Raw genomic sequence first — 15,832 nt, forward strand, 5'->3', positions numbered from 1 at the left:
ATGAGGCAAGTGTGTGTCATGTCACTACGATAGTTCTATGATCTAGGGTGTATGTCAGATAAGTGTATTGTAGCCTACAGTGAATGGGTTGACAGGGAAATAGTAATTAACTAAGGAATGGAAATAATACTTAAGCCTGTCATGTCAACATCATTGTTTCGATAACAATGCTAGGCTTTACTGTAACTTTAAATGTCAAATCGAACCGGCCTAACTCAAATATTTTTTCTTTCTTCCCCCCATAAACATTGTCATAACTGAAAAGAATGTCAGAAGATGATGCGTACATACAGTGCCTTCGGAAGTACTCAGGCCACTTGACTTTTTCCACATTTTGTTACAGCCTTATTATAAAACACACAATACCCCATAATGACAAAGCGAAAACAGGTTTTTAGAAAATTTAGAAAATGTATAAAAAATGAAATACCTTACAGTACTAGTCAAAAGGTTGGACACACCTACTCATTCAAGGGTTTTTCTTTATTTTTACTATGCTCTACATTGTAGAATAATAGTGAAGATATCAAAACTATTAAATAACATACGGAAGGAATCCTGTAGATAGCAAACAAAGTGTTAAACAATTCAAAATATATTTTATATTTGAGATTCTTCAAAGTAGCCACCCTTTGCCTTGATGACAGCTGTGCACACTCTTGGCATTCTCTCAACCAGCTTCATGAGGTAGTCACCTGGAATACATTTCAATTAACAGGTGTGCTTTGTTAAAAGTTCATTTGTGGAATTTCTTTCCTTCTTAATGCATTTGAGCCAATCAGTTGTGTTGTGACACAGTAGGAGTGGTACACAGAAGATAGCCTTATTTGGTAAAAGACCAAGTCCATATTATGGCAAGAACAGCTCAAACAAGCAAAGAGAAACAACAGTCCATCATTACTGTAAAGACATTAAGGTCAGACAATTTAGAAAATTTCAAGAACTTTGAAAGTTTCTTCAAGTGAAGTCGCAAAAACCATCAAGAGCTATGTTGGCTCTCATGAGGATCACCGCAGGAAAAGAAGATCCAAGTTCATTAGAGTTATCAGCCTCAGAAATTGCAGCCCAAATAAATGCGTCAGAGTTCAAGTAACAGACACATCTCAATATCAACTGTTCAGAGGAGACTGCATAAATCAGGCTTTCATGGTCGAATTGCTGCAAAGATACCACTACTAAATGACACCAATAATAAGAAGAGACTTGCTTGGGCCAAGAAACACGAGCAATGGGCATTAGACCGGTGGAAATGTGTCCTTTGGTCTGATGAGTCCAAATGTAAGATTTTTGGTTCCAACTGCCGTATCTTTGTGAGACGAAGAGTAGGTGAACGGATGATCTTTGCATCTGCGGTTCCCACCAGGAAGCATGGAGGAGGAGGTGTTATGGTGTGGGGGTGCTTTGCTGGTGACACTGTCAGTGATTTATTTAGAATTCAAGGCACACTTAACCAGCATGGCTACCACAGCATTTTACAGCGATTCACCATCCCATCTGGTTTACACTTAGTGGGACTATCATTTATTTTTCAACAGGACAATGACCCAATACACACCTCCAGACTGTGTAAGGGCTATTTGACCAAGAAGGAGAGTGATGGATTGCTGCATCAGATGACCTGGCCTCCACAATCACCCGACCTCAACCCAGTTGAGATGGATTGGGATGAGTTGGACCAGAGAGTAAAGGAAAAGCAGCCAACAAGTGCTTAGGGTATGTGGGAACTCCTTCAAGACTGTTGGAAAAGCATTCCTCATGAAGCTGGTTGAGAGAATGCCAAAAGTGTGCTCAGCTGTCATCAAGGCAAAGGGTGGCTACTTTGAAGAATTTCAAATATAAAGTATATTTTGATTTGTTTAACACTTTAGTTACTACATGATTCCATAGGTGTTATTTCATAGTTTTGATGTCGTCACCATTATTCTACAATGTAGAAAATAGTAAAAATAAAGAAAAATCCTTGAATGAGTAGGTGTGTCCAAACTTTTGACTGGTACTTTAAGTATTCAGACCCTTTGCTATGAGACTCAAAATTGAGCTCCGGTGCATCCTGTTGCCATTGATCATCCTTTAGATGTTTCTACAACTTGATTGGAGTCAACCTGTGCTAAATTCAATTGAATGGACATGATTTGGAAAGGCACACACTTGTTTATATAAGGGCCCACAGTTGACAGTGCACGTCAGAGCAAAAACCAAGCCATGAGGCCAAAGGAATTGTCCATAGAGCTCAGAGACAGGATAGTGTCGTGGCACAGATCTGGGAAAGGGTACCAAACATTTTTGCAGCATTGAAGATCCCCAAGAACACAGCGGCCTCCATCATTCCTAAATGAAATAAATTTGGAACCACAAAGTCTCTGCATAGAAGAATGGGAGAAACTCCCCAAATACAGGTGTGCCGAGCTTGTAGCGTCATACCCAAGAAGACTCAATGCTGTAAATCGCTGCCAAAGGAGCTTCAATAAAGTATATTTCAGTTGTTTTAAATAAATTAGCAAACCTGTTTTTGCTTAGTCATTATGGGGTACTGTTTGATGAGGGGAAAAAACTATTTAATACATTTTAGAATAAGGCTATAATGTAACAAAATGTGGAACAAGTCAAGGGATCTGAATACTTTCCTGAAGGCACTCTGACATCTGAAATCTAAAATTAAACGGATGCTACATTTACTGTGGTGATAAAGTTGAATGAATAGCCTATAATGTGTCGTCATCTTTCTACAACACTGTATGAAAGGTAATATCTCTGGAAAGGTTACTACAACATTACATTTTTATTTTTTAAATGTTTTTAACTAATGATTAATGGGTTCAAAGTTGTAACTGAAGATGATAAAGGTTAGTAAAGTTCATTGTTGTACATCGATTGACATTAAGGATAAAACAATTGATATTTACAATTTAATAACAGTTTTTTTTTCTTTCACCAGGAACAACACCAGTTGTAAATTCAAGGAGGTGGCTGACCTGATCATTCCTTACATAACCTTGATTTAGAAAACCAACGTGGCTAGGGCGGTTTTGTGCTTCTTTTATTTTCCCCATTCTTACATGTCTGGAAGGTGATGAATCTGGAATGTTCAAAATTAACAGTTCCTCATATCACTCTATCCATATAATAATGCACTGCTGCCTCCCTCCAATTTGGTTTTACCTCGTTCAACCTGGGGATGAACACTTTGACTGACTGGAAATAAGAGACATACATGGAATCTTTATTGTGAACGAAAATAAATAAATGGTAAATGCTTCAATTGACGATAAACGACACAAAGGTATAGGTAGAAGAATGGGAGGACAGATAAACGCTGTTGTCAAATTCTGGAGGAATTAAACCACTGGTTCAACATCAGCTGACCCATGACTGACTAGAGCACAGCTAACTCACCACAGTTAAATATGAAGCCGAAATTAAATGAGACAAATAAGGCTGTTTCGTTAAAAAAAGAAAACTATTAAAATTCTTAATCTAATGGCAAACAAATAAACGTAAGGTACGGTATTTAAAGCTTTTACATACAAGCTGGCCAGCGACATCCAAAAGTTAAACTGCAATTGTTCCCTCTCAATGAAAGCAAGATATCAACCAATTTCTCTATCCATTCTTACATCAGACATGCAAGCATTAAAATTATCCTTTGTTCATGGAGAAATTCTCTTCGACAGTATGTTGCTTGCCATTCCAGATTAGGCGAGTCCAGATGTGGTTAGGCAGAGCTCTAAGCATGGAGCAGTTTGATTGGCCATCCGCTAGTGGGCAGAGCTTTGGCAAGGCATAGTTGGCGGGACATTGAATCCACACACCTCTGGCCTTTTTGCAAGTAGGGATTTGGGGGAATGGGACGGGAACGGGCACGTTTTGCTGTACACAAAAACGAGCCGTTGTCGTGGCAATGCAAGGGTGGGAGGGCGAGGTCTCTCACATGGACTCAAACTCGTCGATGCGCTGCTTGGTGTTTCCCTGGCGGATCTGACGCAGGGTCTTGTACTTGTCCCTCCCAGCCTTCACGTTCTCCGCATGTAGCATGTCATTCTGGGTCTTCTTGGTGTCGTCCCTCGCCTGGGCCAACTCTGAACTCAGAGCCTGACAGAGAGGGAGAGGGGAAGAGAGAGCACACTTCATTTTGATAGTTGCAGACAGGGTCTATAGTTCAACAAATTATCAGCAAACTTGATCCATTAACCCAAACACTATGCCTAACCATAAACCCTACATGTTTTTGCAGTTAGTTAGTCAGTTAGTTTGAGCTTCTAGGAGTCTATCCATCCTAATGGCATCTGCACACTCCTGGATTGCATCCTACCTGGCAAGTCACTACTACCAGGTGGCATTGAGAGGATCTGTGTCTGCACCACGTGCTCTCACTACTGGTGTCCCCGTGGGCTCGGTTCTAGGTGCTCATCCTCTTTTCACCAAGTGTTTTTTTCTCTTTACACCAAGTCTCTTTACATCATCACCATCCTCTTTTCTCTTTACACCAGGTCTCTCAACAGTCATATCCTCACATGGTCTCTCTGATCATTGCTATGCGGATGACACTCAACTACTCTTCTGCTTCCCTCCCTTCTGACACCCAGGTGGCAACGCGCATCTCTGCCTGCCTGGCAGACATCTCAGCTTGGATGTCTGACCACCACCTCAAGCTCAACAAAACAGAGCTGCTCTATCTCCTGGGAAAGGCCTGCCCACTCCATGACCTCTCCATCACGGTTGACAATTCCACAGTGTCCCCTTCCCAGAGTGCAAAGAACCTTGGCGTGACCCTGGACAACACCCTGTCGTTCTCTGCAAACATCAAAGCGGTGACACACACCTGCAGGTTAATGCTCTTCAACATCCATAGAGTACAACCTTTTCTCACATAGGGGTAATTCCAGGAATTGAACCCACTATCTTGGCGTTGCAAGAGCCATGCTCTACCCACTGAGCTACAGAGGACCATTGTGATGTATTGTTGCCTCACCTAGCTATCTTAAGAGGAATGCACTAATTGTACAGTAAGTCGCTCTGGAGAGAGCGTCTGCTAAATGACTAAAATGTTAAATGTAAGTGAGGCCATGTCTTCATTAGTCTACCTGCAGCTGTTCCTTGACGCGTTCGTTCTTCTGGGCCTCTGTGACACGTTCCTCCTCGCTGTGGTGGCTGGTGACCCCATCACTGTGCAGCTCGGTGCTACCCTCAGCATTCGTCTCATCCTGCTCATCGTGCTCTGGCGCCGGGGGTGATGACATCACAGACTTCAGCTCCTCTTTAGTCTTCTCCAGGTCCTCCTGGGCTGAGATGGCCTAGTGGGGAGGGGGAGGTTAATGTGCGAAATACTGTCACTTGGAGTTCAACAAAGTGCTTATCTACTGTATTGTACATAACTATCACACAGTACTGACACATTTCAATATTCTATTTGGATCCACAACAGGTAGAACAAACATTGTTGCTTTCACACACACAAACGCATACACCAACACATTTTAAGATACATTTGCCAAAACACAGGGACATCTGTTTTTAAAAGGTAATGCACGCGTAGGGCCTGAGCAGGCCAGAGACTTGTAAAAAGCAGTAAAACATTCATGCACACAGTAACGGGTTAACATGCAAATAAAAAGGACAGACACACAATGAAAACAAGTCCTCGCTCACAATTTCAACCTCCGCTCCCACACATACACAAAACCTTTTGAAGTTATTTTAGGAAAGCTGTTATACTATTTGGTTTGAGGTCACACACCCCCACACATTTAGACACAGACACCATTATAATAATGCATTAGTTCAGTAAGCGCAGGGGGCATGTGGGGGTCAGAGAGAGGTAGAGGAGGTAACTGTTACTTTGTGTTGCCATTCTGTCGCTTCCTCTTCCTTTTTCCTTTTGGCCTCTTCAAGCAGAGCGATTTTGGCGGTGAATTCTCCTAGCTCAGCGGCCTGCGAGCGACAAGCACAAGGCACACTTCTGTCACACACACACACCCCAACACACTGGCCACCAGACTGCAGGAGTTGGCCATGGCCCATTCTCCTCCACATTAAACTTAATGACCAACCAATATCAATATAAATTGACACGTGGTTCTGTGGTGAGTACTGTTAACATGATATACCACCTATGAAATATTACCTGGAATACCAGAGGGAGAGAGGCTGGTAAGAGGATAGAATTCCCCCCATTAACACTTCAATCGCACATATCTGTCAGCACTCTAAAAAGGTTACTGCCTCAGGGCCTTCCAACACAGCATCAAACCAAATACATCAATGTTATGTCCCTATGCATAAAGAGAAAGTTCACCCAAATTGCATTTAGGTTTCCTTACCCTGCAAGCAGTCTCTGGACAAGGTGTGTCAGCAATTCATGCTTCACTATTGTTTACCTGGCCACAAATCAAATGCATGGCCAAATCATCCATTTGCAACTTCATTGAGTTATACAATAATTTTATTTTTATTTTAGGATGATTTGGACATTAAGTGCATGACTTGCATTGGAGTTGCGCCACAATGGCCAGAAACAGTGGCCAGGTAAACAAAACCAAAGCATGGGTTGCTGTCATACCTTTGCCATAAACTGCTCACAGGGTAAGGAAAGCAATATGTTATTTTGTCATTTGGGTGAACTATCCCTTTAAAACAATGAATATCTCTAAATAAGACCATAATCAGTCATTTGGAGCTGAAGCACAAAGTTGAGCTATGCGTTGGGCTTAGGCATGTCAAGTGAAAGACCAAGAAAATACCATGAGGAATAACCAAATAACCAAATCACCTGTGGAATGCTAGTAAAACCATCCATAAAATCTAGTGTGACCAGAGGAGGTGTTTACAAAAGTCAGTCTCACTTATTTACATACAACTGTATGTATTGACATGGTGATAATAGAGCAGGGACAGGGTTATTACAGTGATGATATGTCTAAGCAATAATGCACCTCAGGGGTTTGTGGTATATGGCCAATATACTACGGTTAATGGCTGTTCTTATGCACGACGCAACGCAGAGTGCCTGCATACAACCCTTAGCAGTGGTATATTGGCCATATAGCACAAACCCGAGGTGCCTTATTGCTATTCTAAATTGGTTACCAATGTAATTACGGCAGTAAAAATAAATGCTGTTATACTTGCCTAGTTAAATGAAGGTTAAATAAATAAAAAATACCTGTGTTATTTCATCTGAAATAACACGGCTGTCAACCAATCAGCATTCAGGGCTCGAACCACCCATTATAATGTAGAATAGAGAATTTACAACTGTTTTAGTGTGATAATTGCACAATCCAGAGGAGATTGTTGATTTAGAGAATTACTGTATACCTGCCTACAGTAGGTATATTTACATGGTTAACTACACTAAGACCCATCCTTCCTTGACGTAATCAACAAATAGAAAGCAGAGTAAGGTGTTTTATCATATTGCATTCACTAATCATTTCATATAAGATCAGTGATTTTTTTCAAGGAAGGAAGGAAAGAAGTATGCACTGAAAGTATGTTCAGTAAACGGGGCCCTGATCCAAAGCGTGGCCCAGACTGGTGATGTGATGTGTTACCAGTTGTTCCTGGTTCTTCATCTGGTCAGCAGCCTGTTTAACCAGCTCTGCTTTGGCCTCCTCTGCTGCCTGTTTCTCTTTCTCCAACCTCTCTGCCTCTTCCTTCGCTCTCTTCCTCTCCTGGTCCAACTCCAGGGCCCTGCGTGTCTGATCCTCCAGCTCTGTATGAGCGTACACAGAACGACACAGACAGAGACAGACAAAGGTACACACACAATTGACAACAATTTATGGCAAATATACTCCGATCTGAGCAAGAATCACACCCATCTTTCCTGATATACATTCACACATTAATCTATATATTTTATGAAACAAGAGGAGTACTCAAATAATCTCCAATGGAATGACAGTGTTTACCTGAGAAAGGCCTCATCTATATTATAAAATCAGATTTCTAGAGGCACCATAATGTCAGCACTACAGCCTCAATGGCTAATACTTGTCCATGACTTCACTCTATGCAAATACACCCCAGGCATGCTATGTCCTGTCCTAACAGAAAGGCTGTGGTGCAACAAGTCAAGGGCCAACAATAGAGAATGTTCCCGTAACATGATATAACAGCTGGCAGTGTCATCCTATGCCCATCTCCAACTGATATTCCATTCCTCACTCCTCCTGATAAGAGGCTTGAATGCAAATTTTGTAGCTGTGAACTTGTTCTGTGGTAATTGAGTGTCTGAACCCCAGGTGTGTACTATAGTGGGTGTTAAGGCGTCAGCATGCTTCAGTTCGGCTGGTGCCTCAGCTAGCTGAGCCGAATGAGTGTGCTCGTATACTCACTTAAAAGACCTTCCCTTGAAAAACTATAAAAAGGCGTCCATTTTGAGATGACGTAGCCAGTATACACTTCCTAAAAATAGTCAGAATAAATCGAAAATAATTCAAGAAATCTGTCATTAATTTTGACATTTTTGACAAGGAGATCTTAGTAGTGCAATTTTACATCTAACTAAGTTGTTTGGTGCAGTATTCTTTTTTTTCTTCAGTGTGGCAGAACAGCCGGAAAAAAGGTCTAGAACGAACAAATATGTCACAAAATGTCTTCATAATATATACACAAAGTCTTGAGAATTGTTTCGGCTTGGAAGCACGCGGATTCCTTTAGTGTAACACCAAGGTGTTGCTTGCAAGGTTAACCTATGACATTTAAAAATAAGCGAGAGAATGCAAGTCAGTCATTTTTCCTCGGATGTATCCTTAGCGTGTGTGTGTGTATACACCTTTCTGGGCCTTTAGCGTCTGTTCCTCAATCTGTCTGAGTCTCTCGATCAGCTCATCCTTCTCTTTCTCCATCTTCTCCCTCTCTTTCTCTGCGTGCGCTCGTTTTTTCTTCTCGTTTTCTAGCTGGGCTCTGTAAAACAAAAGACGATGAACATGCCTGGGCTAATAATATATTCAAATTAATTGAACTAATTGTAGAATATATATCCCGGTTGACGGCTATATATAAATAATATTCAATATCAAACTATATTTTTATGTATAAAATATTATCATCCCAAAATAGGTACAACATTCTAAGATGCTTTACAAAAAGACAAGACACACAAAAATGCACATAACAGCATTGGAAAAACTACTCAATTGTCATACTTGAGTAAAAGTGAAAAAGTAAAAGCTATACATAAAATTCCTTATATTAAGCAAACCAGACGGCACAATTAAAAAATATATGTTTTTATGGACAGTCAAGGGCACACTCCAACACTCATACATGAATTACAAACACAGTATATACATGTGTTTAGTGACTCTGCCAGAGCCGAGGCAGTAGGGATGACAACGCGTTATATTGATAGGTGTGAGTTGGACCATAATTCTGTTCTGTCTGAGCATTCAAAATTTAACAAGTACCTTTTGGTTTCAGGGAAACTGTAGTGGAGTTAAAAGTACATATTTTCTTTAGGAAAGTAGTAAAGTAAAAGTAAAAATATAAATAGCAAAGTACAGATACACCCCAAAACTACGTGAATAGTCTCTTTGAAATATTTTACACCACTGCATACAGAGATATGGAGTCCAAGGCTGTATCTCAATAGTCTCTTTGAAATATTTTACACCACTGCATACAGAGATATGCAGTCCAAGGCTGTATCTCAATAGTCTCTTTGGACCATCCTGATCTTCAGAGAGCAGCTGTCAGGATGGTAGATCAGACTTGTATCTCATTTTCATTTCTGTAATTCCCTGTATCCTCTCTTCTCCCCTCCTTTTGGGAATCAAGGAAATACAGAGATTTACCTTTGATGTGGTTCTAATGCAGACCAGACATATTTTAATACAATGCTCCCCCCTTCTGGTCAGAATCACAACCACATGTCTGCATGTGTTCGCCCAGTACTGTACCTCTCCATCTGTTTGTGGTGTTTCTCCTCCCGGGCCTGGGCCTTCATCTGCTGCACCTCGATGGTATCAGGCTTCCTCCTCCTCATGTACAGCTCGTGGTTCCCCATGCACAGCGCCAGGATACGCTTGTTAATCCGCAACCGTGGTGCGTAGAATACAAAGTCCTGCAGTGAGAGGAGGAGGGGAGAAAATGGAAGAGGAGAGTAAGGGGTTAATTCAATTTACAGGTCATTTACAGACAGTACAAGGTGGAGAACAGGGGTGGACAACTCTACTCCAATATTATTATTATTATTATTATTATTATTATTATTATTATTATTATTATTATTATTATTATTATTATTATTATTATTATTATATTCTCATTGTTTATTGTACATTGTGTTGTATTATTTCCTCCCACCGTCCCCTGCCTTCCCGGGAAGACGGGTCCCCTGCCTTCTCGGGAAGACGGGTCCCCTGCCTTCCCGGGAAGACGGGTCCCCTGCCTTCCCGGGAAGACGGGTCCCCTGCCTTCCCGGGAAGACGGGTCCCCTGCCTTCCCGGGAAGACGGGTCCCCTGCCTTCCCGGGAAGACGGGTCCCCTGCCTTCCCGGGAAGACGGGTCCCCTGCCTTCCCGGGAAGACGGGTCCCCTGCCTTCCCGGGAAGACGGGTCCCCTGCCTTCCCGGTAGACGGGTCCCCTGCCTTCCCGGTAGACGGGTCCCCTGCCTTCCCGGTAGACGGACTTACTGGGGCTTTCTTGTCGATGGGTTTGATGACAAACTTCTTGTCGTTGAAGGAGATGTTTCTGATCTCACTCCAGGGGAAGCCAATCTTTGGTGTCAACCTGGGGTGGAGGGAAGGGAAAACACAGACTGTCTCAACACTATGCTAGTACAGTAATATGCAATAGGAAGATAACTACCTATCTACAGTACATTACTTGTTACTTTTATTTCTTAGTCTTATCCGTATTTCTTTAAACTGCATTGTTGGTTAGGGGCTCGCAAGTAAGTATTTCACTGTAAGGTCTACCTACACCTGTTGTATTTGGCGCATGTGACTAATAACATTTGATTTGATGTCAGAGTAGTACAAAATGAAACTAGAGGTACCATCCATGGCTAGCAGAGGGCGATAGTGTCATGGAGTATATCAAATAAATAAGTGGACAAATAATTATTCCACATTGTATAAGTCAGTATTGCGTACTTGTCCTCATGTTCGTAGATATTGAGTCCCAGTGCATCCACACCCAGCCACAACTCGGTTCCCTTCTTGTTCTTGATCTCAAAGTAGTTGACTCCATACATTTCCAGGTCCTGGGCTATCTTCAGATACTCCATCACAGAGTCCTCTCTATGTACACAAACACACATTAGAAAGTTATAACTTGTGTAGAGGAGAAAGTGTGACACAAACACTCTCATACAAAGCCACATACACAGACCTACCTGAGCATGCCTGTGTGTTCCTCATGCCAGGTCTGTATTCTGTCCTCCCACTGTTCCTTAGTCAACTTGTGCTGCTCCAGCACTCTGCAGAACACACACAGGGTTATTCAAACAGAGCCACAGTAGAGGCCTGGCATCAAAAGACCAAACAGATTTATTGTCAGGGAGTTGAGCCACTTTACTAAAGAACAGCTCATTTAAGAAAGAACACACTCCCTCTGAGGGGGACAGAGGAATGGACATGGAGTACAGACCTCTGTGGCAGCAGGCGGTCGGAGGTGAGGTAACCAGGCTTGTGGACGTCTCTGCTGTAGTCTGCATACTTGGCCTGGACAGAGTAGGAGGCCAGCAACACGGCTGTCTCTGGAGGACAGTAGTTCTCATCGTTCAGGATGGCCTCCTTCACCTGGAATGGGCAGGGAACACACACACGCTTGTTTGAATACTTTGTTTGGATCTGCAATGTACATTGTGAGTACAAAGGACACACTGTAGAACTGTGTGTGTGTGCGAGTGCGCGTGTGTGTTACCTGCAGGAAGAAGAGTCTCTGCGTGATCTCCTGGATGAGTTCTTCAGACACGTCCTCAGGGAAGAACTTGGCTCTGAACTTGAACTGCAGAGGGTTCTCCTTCTTCACATCCTGCTGTGTCACCTTCTTATTGAGTTTGAGCCACGTGCTGTAACCTTTACTGTCTGTGTACTGCAGGCCAAAGAACCACACCTCCCGGAGGCCCACTGTCTTCACCACCTGAAAACACAAAATGCATCAATGATTAGCAGGCTATCTATAGGTGCGTTGGGGTGGGTTGTGTGTGTGAGGTTGAGGGTGGTCTTCTCTGTGGGGATGTTTGGGATGGGGCCGAGGTATTCAAGCAATGTTGAACTTTGTTTGGCCAGGCCAAGTTGGCAATATGGCTAACAAGAAGGAGCCAGGGGCAACAAACCCAGAGTTATCATTAAAATCAAATCTTATTGGTCCAATGCACATATTTAGCAGATGTTATTGCGGGTGTAGCGAGATGCTTGTTTTCCTAGCTACAACAGTGCAGTAGTATGTAACAATTCACAACACACAAAACTTAAAAGTGAAAGAATGGAATTAGGAAATATGTAAATATTAGGATGAGCAATGTCGGAGTGGTATTGACTAAAATACAGTAGAATAGAATACAGTCTATACACATATGAGATGAGTAAAGCAGCATGTAAAACATTATTAAAAAGTGACGAGTGATCTATTATTAAAGTGGCCAGTGATTCCATGTCTTTAGGGCAGCAGCCTCTAAGGTGCAGGGTTGAGTAAACGGGTGGTATGCAGCTAGTGATGGCTATTTAACAGTCTGATGGCCTTGAAAAACAGCTTCTATCTCTCAGTCCCAGCTTTGATGCACCTGTACTGACCTCGCCTTCTGGATGGTAGCGGAGTGAACGGGCCGTGGCTCGGGTGGTTGATATCCTTGATGATCTTTTTGGCCATCCTGTGACATCGGGTGGTGTAGGTGTCCTGGGAGGGCAGGCAGTGTGCCCCCAGTGATGCGTTGGGCAGACTGCACCACCCTCTGGAGAGCCCTGTGGTTGCGGGCGGAGCAGTTGCTGTACCAGGCGGTGATACAGCCCAACAGGATGCTCTCAATTGTGCATCTGCAAAAGTTTGAGGGTCTTAGGGGCCAAGCCAAATTTCTTCAGCCTCCTGAGGTTGAAGAGGCGCTGTTGCGCCTTCTTCACCGCACTGTCTGTGTGGGTGGAGCATTTCAGTTTGTCAGTGATGTGTATGCAGAGGAACGTGAAACTCCACTGTGGTCCCGTCGATGTGGATGGGCGTGCTCCCTCTGCTGTTTCCTGAAGTGCACGATCATCTCCTTTGTTTTGTTGACGAAGAGGGAGAGGTTATTTTCCTGGCACCACTCCGCCAGGGCCCTCACCTCCTCCCTGTAGGCTGTCTCGTCATTGTTGGTAATCAGGCCTACTACTGTAGTGTCGTCTGCAAACTTGATGATTGAGTTGGAGGTGTGCGTGGCCACGTAGTCATGGGTGAATAGGGAGGACAGGAGGGGGCTGAGCACGCACCCCTGTAGGGCCCCTGTGTTGAGGATCAGCGAAGTGGAGGTGTTGTTTCCAACCTTCATCACCTAGGGGTGGCCCGTCAGGAATTCCAGGACTCAGTTGCACAACTGGATGTACAGTTGTAATGTGGTGCTTGCTGGTGTATTGTACTGTGTTTGTTGTGTAATGTGATTGTGTGGAGGATCGCAATGTATTTTTATGGGGGTGGAGTTGCGGGCTGCTCAATCTGAGAAAATGTTGTAGAGTCCATTTAACAGCATAAACAGACGCAACCGCATGAATGCCCGGCTGTCCCATCTTCAGTTCGTTCCACCCACAGTGTATTCGGAAAGTATTCAGACCACTTGACTTTTTCCACGTTATGTTACGTTACAGCCTTACTCTAAAATGTATTACATTTTTCATTTTTTCTCAAATCTACACACAATACCCCATAATGACAAGGCAAAAACAGGTTTTTAGAAATGTTTGCAAATTCATTAAAAAAATACAAAAAACGGAAATATCACATTTACATCAGTTTTCAGACCCTTTACTCAGTACTTTGCTAAAGAAACTATGGCAGCGATTACAGCCTTGAGTATTCTTGGGTATGACACAACAAGCTTGGCACACTTGTATTTGGGGAGTTTCTCCCATTCTTCTCTGCAGATCCTCTCAAGCTCTATCAGGTTGGATGGGGAGCATCGCTGCACAGCTATTTTCAGGTCTCTCCAAAGATGTTTGATCGGATTCAAGTCCAGGCTCTGGCTGGGCCACTAAAGGACATTCAGAGACTTGTCCCAAAGCCACCAATGCGTTGTCTTGGCTGTGTGCTTAGGGTCATTGTCCTGTTGGAAGGTGAACCTTCACCCCCAGTCTGAGGTCTTGAGCGCTCTGGAGCAGGTTTTTATCAAGGATCTCTCTGTACTTTGCTCCGTTCATCTTTCCCTCGATCCTGACTAGTCTCCCAGTCCCTGCCGCTGAAAAACATCCCCACAGCATGATGCTGCCACCACCATGCTTGGCCATAGGGATGGTGCCAGGTGACGTGACACTTGCATTCAACTAACATAAACGGCCTGATTGGTGGAATGCTACAGGGATGGTTGTCTTTCTGGAAGGTTCTCTCATCTCCACAGAGGAACACTGGAGCTCTGTCAGGTTCTTGGTCACCTCCCTGACCAAGGCCCTTCTCCTCCGATTGCTCAGTTTGGCCTGGCATCCAGCTCTAGGAAGAGTCTTGGTGGTTCCACTTCTTACATTTAAGAATGATGGAGACCACTGTTATCCTGGGGACCTTTAATGCTGAAGAAATGTTTTGGTACTTGTCCCCAGATCTGCGCCTCGACACAATCCTGTCTCGGAGTTACACGGACAATTCCTTCAACCTCATGGCTTTGTTTTTGCTCTGACATGTACTGTCAGCTATTGGACCTTATATAGAAAGGTGTGTACCTTTCCAAATCATGTCCAAATAATTGAATTTACCACAGGTGGACTCCAATCAAGTTGTAGAAACATCTAGAGGATGACCAATGGAAGCAGGATGCACCGGAGCTCAATTTCGAGTCGCATAGCAAAGGGTCTGAATACTTCTGTAAAAGTTTAGTTTTAATACATTTGCAAACATTTCTGAAACCTGTTTTCACTTTGTCATTATGGGGTATCGTGTGTAGATTGATGAAGAATTGTTTTTATTTAATCCATTTTAGAATAAAGAACGCAACAAAATGTGAAAATGTCAAGGGGTCGGAATACCTTCCGAAAGCACTCTCTCAACAAATGGATCCAAAATTGCAGAAGTGGATGAGTATGTAAAGTAGTTATGTGAATAATAATATTGATGCATATCACCATGATGCCTATTTTTGTGCGATAGGAGAAACAAGTCATATTCGATTAAATATGTTACCATTGACGTCATGAAATTATCAAAGGAGTCTTCTTTATTGTGCTCATCTTACTATAATTCAGAAATGCAAATACACACACACACACACACACACACACACACACACACACACACACACACACACACACACACACACACACAACAAGCCACTCCGTTGCACTCTGCTCTGCAGACATACTCTCTCTCAAAAAGAGTCTCTACACTGGGCCAACTGTTGATCCTAGTCTGACGTCAGGTGGCGTCCGTATCTAAGCACACATGCACACACTGCTCCTGTCTTTGTATTTATAACACACACTGAGGCTCTGACAGACAGAAAGCCTGACTCACCGGATCTCTGTCTCTCTGTGTATTTGTCAGTCACCATGGAAACCAGCTGTCCAACACTGACTGAAGCAGGCTCGATGTACTCCATCAGCAGCGAACAGCAGTTGATGGAGGTGTTTAACTATACCTGTGGGGACCAGCAGTCCCCACAAGAATAGTAAACAAACAAAAATTTGACCAACTGGTAACATTTTGTTAGGTCAAA

General features: G+C 43.1%; 1 protein-coding gene across 1 annotated transcript in view; it reads right to left on the reverse strand.

Moving 5' to 3' along the window:
- Positions 1-2,763: 2,763 nt before the first annotated feature.
- Positions 2,764-15,832, reverse strand: part of LOC110501655 (radixin) — a 37,943-nt gene continuing 24,874 nt past the window's right edge. The window contains exons 4-14 of the mRNA XM_021579359.3: positions 11,872-12,090; positions 11,596-11,747; positions 11,342-11,425; positions 11,100-11,246; positions 10,638-10,734; positions 9,903-10,066; positions 8,777-8,907; positions 7,551-7,711; positions 5,836-5,928; positions 5,082-5,291; positions 2,764-4,089 (exon numbers count right to left, since the gene is read on the reverse strand). Coding sequence (XP_021435034.2) covers positions 3,925-4,089; positions 5,082-5,291; positions 5,836-5,928; positions 7,551-7,711; positions 8,777-8,907; positions 9,903-10,066; positions 10,638-10,734; positions 11,100-11,246; positions 11,342-11,425; positions 11,596-11,747; positions 11,872-12,090 — 1,623 coding nt within the window. The 3' untranslated portion in view covers positions 2,764-3,924. The remainder of the gene's footprint in view (positions 4,090-5,081; positions 5,292-5,835; positions 5,929-7,550; positions 7,712-8,776; positions 8,908-9,902; positions 10,067-10,637; positions 10,735-11,099; positions 11,247-11,341; positions 11,426-11,595; positions 11,748-11,871; positions 12,091-15,832) is intronic.

The sequence above is a fragment of the Oncorhynchus mykiss genome, chromosome 22 (genome assembly GCF_057628025.1).
Source record: "Oncorhynchus mykiss isolate SJ-2025 chromosome 22, ASM5762802v1, whole genome shotgun sequence".
Taxonomy (NCBI): Eukaryota; Metazoa; Chordata; class Actinopteri; order Salmoniformes; family Salmonidae; genus Oncorhynchus; species Oncorhynchus mykiss.